Source organism: Xenopus laevis, chromosome 2S, assembly GCF_017654675.1.
Source record: "Xenopus laevis strain J_2021 chromosome 2S, Xenopus_laevis_v10.1, whole genome shotgun sequence".
NCBI lineage: Eukaryota > Metazoa > Chordata > Amphibia > Anura > Pipidae > Xenopus > Xenopus laevis.
Window position 1 is genome coordinate 117,314,732 of NC_054374.1, and position 8,550 is coordinate 117,323,281.

Consider the following 8,550-nt stretch of genomic DNA (forward strand, 5'->3'; position numbering starts at 1 on the left):
TGCAGTGCTTTGCAGGTTTTATTTGTCTGGGTAACAGCAGGGTTACAGCTGTAAAGCATGCAAATACAGCAGTAGTGCACACATCCCTTTTTGTATGTGATCAGCTGTCTCTGGGCTTTCTCTCTCTCCGTTCCCCTCCTCCCTCCCACGCCTCTAGTGTACATTTCCACATAAAAACACAGACCCCGCCATCTCTCTCAATCAGAGACACAAGGAGAAGCGGAGGCACGAAGTCAGCTCTTGGCTGCACATGCACAGAACCAGCTGAAACTGTGCCTTTCTCTGGAACACATTTATACAGCTTTTATTTTCAAGTGTTTTTACCCATTTCATATCTTTCTGTGTTTTAAAAGGGGGATATTAATCCTGATATTTGCCTTCTCCCAGTCTTCATGGCTTTACCTGATACCGCACGTGGATTACCAAATGGTGGAGGTGGTGGTGGAGCTTGTATGGGAAACAAATCTTCTGATCCACTGTTTCCAGAGATTGTGGAACTAAATGTTGGGGGACAAGTCTATGTGACCCGTCATACTACTCTTGTATCAGTACCAGATTCCCTCTTGTGGCACATGTTTTCTCAACAGAAACCAGGAGAGCTGGCCCGGGACAGTAAAGGGCGCTTTTTTTTAGACCGGGATGGTTTCTTATTTCGTTATGTGCTGGATTACCTACGAGACCTGCAGCTGGTACTACCAGATTACTTTCCTGAGAGAAGCCGTTTACAGAGAGAAGCAGAGCACTTTCTGCTACCTGAACTGGTGAAGCGTTTGAATCCTCTGCGAGTCAGTAAAGAGAGCTCTATTGGGGGAGAAGAACCACCTTTACTTCTAACCCCTGCAGCTATACAAGATCTTGACCCAGAGTCAGCTGTTATCCCAGCCTCCACATCTCCAGCAGCCGGGGTTCCATCCCCTACATTAGATCCATATAGATTCAATGCCTCCTCATCATGCAGCCCAGCCTCAGTTCCACGCCTCACACCTTCTCTGTCTTTGGAAGGAAGAAGATCTGGGTACATAACTGTTGGCTATAGAGGGTCTTATACTATAGGACGGGAGGCTCAAGCTGATGCCAAGTTTAGGAGGGTGGCTCGCATCACAGTGTGTGGCAAAACTTCCTTGGCCAAGGAAGTTTTTGGAGAGACATTAAATGAAAGCCGAGATCCCGACAGGCCACCAGAGAGGTACACTTCCAGGTATTACCTCAAGTTCAACTTCCTGGAACAAGCCTTCGACAAGTTGTCTGAATCTGGCTTCCACATGGTGGCATGTAGTTCCACTGGAACGTGTGCCTTCGCCAGCAATGACCAGAGTGAGGATAAAGTCTGGACAAGCTACACCGAGTATGTCTTCTGCAGGGACTAAAACTTTGCCATAGACTGAGAAATGCAAAGAAAGAAAAAGTGTCACACCCATTTAATCTTCTGATCCCAAAAAAGAAGGTAATTCTTCCTCATATCGAATAAAGACTAAACAACGGCACATGTGAACTGCTACATTGTTATTTTTATTTCAAATATATATGCTTGGTCTGAACAGAGAGAACATTTGGTAACTAAACAATGCAACAGATTGAACAGATTTCAACAGTTCTGGCTTAGGTATGTTTCTAGCACTCTGTGTAATACCACTCTGTTATAGAACTTTGACATCCCTTTATTAATGTTGTGTACTTGGTAGTAAACAGCTTTTACCAACTTCCTTTTAGTATTGCCAGATAACCCATGTGATCGGAATATTTGTCAGTTAAGGGAAGTATAAAAGAATTTGAAGCTTGATGCTCTTATCTGCCGCTTTAAAGCATTTCAAAGTGTTTTTTCAATGCTATGCAGAAGCATTTATTCATATATTAATACACCCTCAAATAAATATACTTACAATAATTATTTTGAAATAACCAAAAACACACTGTATGTAAAAAAAATTTTTATAAAATGATAAAATGAAAATAAGGAGCAAAATAGCATTTCACATTCTCTTTTATGCTCAGTCACTTCTAAAATGTACTCTCTATGTGATACTATTCAAGGCAAAAGATGAACTTTATTTTATATGGTCACTTTAACCGTGGTCTCTTCTTACAGAAAGGAAATGAATCTTAATTCAAGTTGTATTACTCTTCCTGAAGAATATAAACATTTTTACTAACTGGCCTCGACTAGACACCTCCTTCCTTTCTTTTAAAATGTTTTGGTTGTGGTTCATTTTGATGATTTCATACCTTGGTATATTTTCTAGAGAGCCACAGACGAGAACTGTTCCACCACCGAGTTTATTGGAAGTGCTGTAAATAGGCTGAATGTGTTCATGCCGAGGGTTTAATGTGGAGCTGGTTAGAGCTGGCTCCCTTTTCAATAATAGATAGTAACATATTTCTTCTTCTACTGCATTTTTTATGCTCTATTCATCTGAAAGTAATTAGAACATAATTAAAAAGGCTAAGGGAAATTGTGGAGAACATCATTCAGGGCTAGGAGCAATATCATTTGAAAAAAAAAAATCAAATTCCACTATGATAATATGGAGAAATATACAAAAATGCATATTTCCCTCTGCTTTAGCTTTGCAATGGTTATGCTCCTAAGGGAACCTGGCAGCAGCAGGAAGCCAATGTTATTCTCTGTCTTGTCACAATATATTGCCAGAGTGGACTTCTCCTGATTTCCAATCCTCTTTTTATAGAGAACGACAGGAGACCAGTCACAATTAATTAGAGACAAGAGCAACATTAACAGAGTGAGACAGAAGATTGATTTTCATTAAATGTTTATTTATTTGACGTCAACTGAAATGACCTACTGTTCCAGCAGAATGTATGCCCAGGAGCAGCACAGTTAACATTTCTAATACTCACATGACTTCTGTAACACACAAACTGTATCTCTAGTTCAATGCCTAAAGCCTGGCCTTGGTCAGAACGAAGCACTGCAATTGTGTCATGTGTGTGTTGTCTGAAAACAAATATGATTTGTAAACATTCAATGTCATCATTCACCAGAATCGTATATTTTATGGCACATAAACATATAACGAAAGAGAGCTAAAAACCTTTTTTTTTTAATGATTAGGACAATTCAGGCAATTGTGGCTTTACCAAAGACTGCTATAGCATGGAGATAATGAAAGTCTATTTTTCTTGCAATAAAGTAATACTCTGTCCACATATGCTTGCCTCAGACATTGTTGTCCATCCCGTGTTGAGGAAACTGCATTGAATTGCAGATGTCTGTCTGTCACCCTATATAACCCTGTTTTCTGCGGTTATGTGATGTCTTTTCTTCTTGCAAGAATCTAAATTTGGAGACAGTGAAAAATATGTGTAGTTTCTTCTTTTTATTGTATTCAACAGTTCATAGAAGCAATAAGAAAATGCAAACTTCTTAAGCAAAAGAAGTCCAGATTAACAAAACATAACCCGTTCATTTTGTAGTCTTTGTAATTTGTTTGGAAGAGTGTTTTATTTCATGAATAATATTTTTGAGACTGTAACCATTTCATTATAGCTATCTCTAAACAAACAGACATGGAAATCGTCTAGGTTTAATAAGTTAGGCTGACCCCTTGCTCAGGCCTACTCATTGCGGATTCTTCCCATTGTTTCCTGCTTCAATCCAATGTTTTGTATGTCTCTTCATTTCCTACCATTTGTACTAGGATGTTATTAACAAGTGTAGAGCTAAACTTTGCTTAGCCTGTTCTCGAATAGAATATGGACTCCACGGGGCACATTTACTAAGCTCGAGTGAAGGATTCAAATGAAAAAAACTTTGAATTTCAAAGTATTTTTTGGGGTACTTCGACCATCAAATAGGCTACTTACGACCTTTGACTTCGATTCGAACGATTCCAAATAAAAATCACTCGACTATTCGATAGTCAAAGTACTTTCTCTTTAAAAAATACTTCGACTACATAGTTCGGCAGTTTAAACCTACCGAGGTACAATGTTAGACTATGGGGACCTTCCCCAACACTTTCCTAACCTTTTTTTGATCGAAGAAAAATCCTTTGATCGATCGCTTAAATTGAATCGAAGGATTTTATCGTTCAATCAAACGTTTTTTACTTCAATCGATCGATCGAAGGATTTGCGCTAAATCCTTCGAATTCGATGTTCGAATTCGAAGGATTTAAATTCGAGGGTCGAATTCGAGGGTTTATTAACCCTTGATATTCCACCCTTGATAAATGTGCCCCCAGGTGTGCACAGCACTGGAAAGGACAACCTATCTGATATAGTCTTTTTTTCATTGTTTTTTTTATAACACGGATCTTCAACATGTTGGGGAATTCTGGGAGCTGTACAATAGAAGACGGAGAACTGCAGGTTGAAGATCCCTGTTATTATTATATAATTATCTGGTTCTATAGATTGCAATACACCCAGAATAAAAGTGGAACTATCCATTACCAGGGGTTATGAATTTAACCCTTCCTTTGTACTGTAAATACCTTTTTACCCCACACAGTTAAAGTACAAAGGATCTACATCTACATGTATATAATATAAAGCATCAAACAGGATCCAGTTTAGTTATTATTAGTATTCTGAAGGCTAGAATATATCGCTTAAAAAGAGAGATGTACAAAATATAAAGAATGAAATATATCAATAATGTTCTTTAGAAGCTTCTGACTGTATAAAGTCTAATGTACCAAATCCAAAGCAGTCAGTGGTAGAAAACTATACTACAGAACTCTTCTTGTGCATACCAATCAACCATGATGTTCTTGAATTATATGAACAAGGCATAATCTAGACTATTCATGGCTGCTTTGTTTTGTTTCCAATTACAAATATAATAAAATACCACAAGTAATATGTTTCCTGTCCTGTTTCTAATTTTAATAAAGAAAGATATATGTTTAGTAAATACAGTAGTTTTCAGTTGTCTCATTTTATCCATTAAAAAGAAGCCAGTTCAAACTGTGAACATCTTTCTTTTGGCACTCTGCAATAAGGCAGAGCACTATCAAGATCTAACAATGCCCTCCTCCAGCGAGCATGACAAATTTCATTTGCAAAGGAGATACTCATTGCCAATTTCAAGCCAGAAACGCTAATAAATAATACACAGACACGGTTGTTGTTGTTGTACACTGCTCATTTTATCTAGGTCTGTTTGATCTTCTGCAATCACTGCCTTCTTGTGACTGCACAGACCTTTAATTTCATTGTAATCAGTGCCAAGCAGTTCAGTAATGCAAGCAATAGGATGACTGTATTTCGGAGCACACAGTAACAGGCAGTTGAGGATTTTGCCAGGTAAATACATTTGATGGAAACAAGTAAAAGGGGCCTCACATGTTCTATGCTTTTTTATTTTACAAGTTACAATCTTACACTAAAGGGATGCAAACCCTTAGTTTCTATGCAGACAATTTTCCCCCCATGAGCTTCCATTTGTGGTGGAGGGTTCAGTGCAATTCACAACACAGGACAAAAGGTAAGCCAATGAGTGGTGGGATTGATAACCTTACGACAAGGTACTGTTTATTTGTAAACTGCTGCTATTTTTTTATTCTTATTATCCATTATTCATCCATATGCTAATAATAGCAAAGGGATTGTCAATGGTCAAAATGTACCTTCAATGAACGATCGAAAAGCCTGTATAGAATAAATGTATCTGGGAACAGAAAATAACACCATCAAACACACATGAATGCATTTCAGTTCTCTCCAATGGACAAACCACTGAGCTGAGTAAGCCTTAAGGTATATGTACACAAGTGGCTACAGATACAGCTGAGCTACAGTCAGTGCAGTATGTATAAAACAGAAGTTGATTTGCACAATGGTATGCCACATTTTGCCATGCAGAATCAACAGACTTATAAAGACATGTTGAATAAAGAGACGTGCCCATCAAGTTCAACCATTTATGTCAATATAAATTCTGCCTAACTGCTAGCTGAGGAAAGCAAAGAAAACACTAAAGCCTCCCTAATGTGCCTCAGAGATGGAAAAAAGTCCTTCATAACTCCAAGATGACAACTGGACCAGTCCCTGAATGAACTGCTAGTAAGAAGTATTTTCAACAACACACTGTATTTCCTCACTTGTTAAAAAGCAATACTACTCCTTCTTGTAGCTATCTAATGTATCTGCCAGAACAACTGATCCAGGGAGAGAATTCCATAAATTCACACCTTTCTGAATATTTAAATGGAACCTCCTTTCTTGTAATTGTAATGGACGGCCTCACTGGAAGGACCTACTGGTAAATAAAGCATTAGATAGATTAATTGTAATACACAGTTTTGTGTCATCTGTACACACTGATACATAATTTATAATAACTTCCCCTATGTCATTAAAGTTAAATAAAAGTGGACAAAATTTGAACTCTGCAGGACCCCTCTAACAACCTTACTCCAAAGAGAGAATGTACCATTCACAACCACCCTCTGTACCTGATCCTTTAGCCCGTATCCTATTCTTGTACAAAGACCTTTACTAAGCCTAAGAGACCTTAGATTAGAAAGCAGACATTTATAGGACACTGTATCAAATGCTTTGGCAAAATATAAATAGATCATATCTACTGCTCCCCCGCTGTCCAACTTCTTACTAATCTCATCATATATCAGCTTTGTCTGACACAACCTATTCTACACAAAGCCAATCTGATCACTAATAACAATACGATACTTATTTATATATGATACCTCTGCTTGCAGCTTTTAATGGCAATGTTGTCCTTTGTGAAATATTTGGTTTGGTATTTAAAAATGTGCATTTCATTAAACGTTCTCCCTAAGCTTTTTGGAACACTTTCATAATTGCAATTTTCGAAATGCCTTTTCCGCTGCATTATTGCATCACATTGTGTTAGGTCTTTACAATTCCTTACTAGATTTGAAAGAAGGCTTTTTGTGAACACCCACATTGAGCACTCTCCTTTGTTACAGTATACAGAGTAGATGTAATTAGTTTTCTAGTGAAATTAGAAAAACATTTTTTGAAGGTATCTTTATATATAAATAGCAAGTCTGGATTCCAATACAGTCCTTACACCTTGAACCCATCATTTTTGTATGTGTTTCAGCCCCTATAAAGCTGTAGTGCATCAATTGTGGGCAGGAGGGTGACATAAAACTTATTATAGGCCATTTTATTTTTGTGAATTGCTTTCATAGTACACGGTACAATTAATTTGGGTTGAAAAAAACATGTCACTGAATATTTTTTGCTCATCTGTGTTCTATAGACTGGACAGGCTAGAAATGCTGCACATGATGTTCTGGGCTTTTGTACCAGCCCAACACATCCATTAAGCAGTGAAGACCTGTGCTTCCAAATATGACCTCTGGAGATTCCCATCTTCTTTTCTGCTGTTTCACTGCACATGCTCTGTGCCGCTGTCAGTTACTGAACTTAGGGACTGACGCACAATAAACTGAATATATAGAATATAATTGTCACAATATAGGGCTGATTAAAGAATAATTTTGATTCTCATTACATACCATGAAAAGTAGTGGACAGCAACTCAAGTTTCCAATACAATTAACTGTGCTCTGCTTAAAAACAAGGCCGGGTCTTATGTGTTTTGACCACTTCCACCCTTTGTCACATGTACTGACTACTAATTAATTCAGATTCACATTACATGGCAGCTCAGAAACCAGTGCAATTAGCATCAGAATATACAGTAATAACCAGTCCTGTAACATCATCTAATATGACATCTAAACTTTATTTTCTGCTTGATGATTTACAATGATCATTATGATTAGCTTCTTAGCAGCCCAGAGCACACTGGGCATGTGCAAAGTTACAGACGTACACATTTTTAATATAGCATAAGACATTTGTGTCCAGTTTTAGAAATGACCTAGTGACCCTTCTTAGATATTAAATTAAAAAGCATTATGACTTCAGAATTCCCTCCAGAATTCTGTTCAGTACAGGGGTATACTAATGCTGAGCAGCTTTAGATTGCCTATTTGGATCTGACCTGGCCTTATATATGATGCTGAGTTTGTCTTTAGGCTCCTCTCCAATAAAGCTTCCTGTGTCTGTTGCTTCAGTCTCCTATTAGGTAGCTGCATGTCCATTAAAGGAATTGTTCAGTATAAAAAAAAACTAGTAAATAAAGAGAATTTACAAAATAAATCATTTTTCTAATATAGTTAGTTAGGCAAAAATGTAATGTATAAAGGCTGGAGTGACTGGATGTGTAACATAACAGAAGAGAAAATTACTTCCTGCTTTGCAGCTCTGTTGGTTTACACAGATTGGTTACCAGGCAGTAACCAATCAGAGACTTGAAGGGGGGCCACATGGGTCATAACTGTTGCTTTTGCTTTTTCACTGATTAGTTGTGTCCCATGTGGCCCCCCTTCAAGTCACTGACTAATTTAGAGATATAGAGCTGAAAAGCAGGAAGTAGTGTTCTGGCTATTATGTTACACATTCAGTCACTCCAGTCTTTATACATTACATTTTTGGCTAACTAACTATATTAGAAACATTTTTTATTTTGCACAGCCTACAGTATCTATTTACTCAGTTTTTATTTGTACTCTGAACTGTTGCTTT

The 8,550-nt window shown here is 37.6% G+C and overlaps 1 protein-coding gene across 1 annotated transcript; it reads left to right on the forward strand.

The window, feature by feature from the left end:
- Positions 1-214: 214 nt before the first annotated feature.
- kctd12.S (potassium channel tetramerization domain containing 12 S homeolog) lies at positions 215-3,165 on the forward strand. Its single transcript, XM_018249907.2, has one exon. The coding sequence runs from the start codon at positions 393-395 to the stop codon at positions 1,365-1,367; it is 975 nt and encodes a 324-aa protein (XP_018105396.1). The 5' UTR covers positions 215-392; the 3' UTR covers positions 1,368-3,165.
- The last annotated feature ends 5,385 nt before the right edge of the window (positions 3,166-8,550 follow it).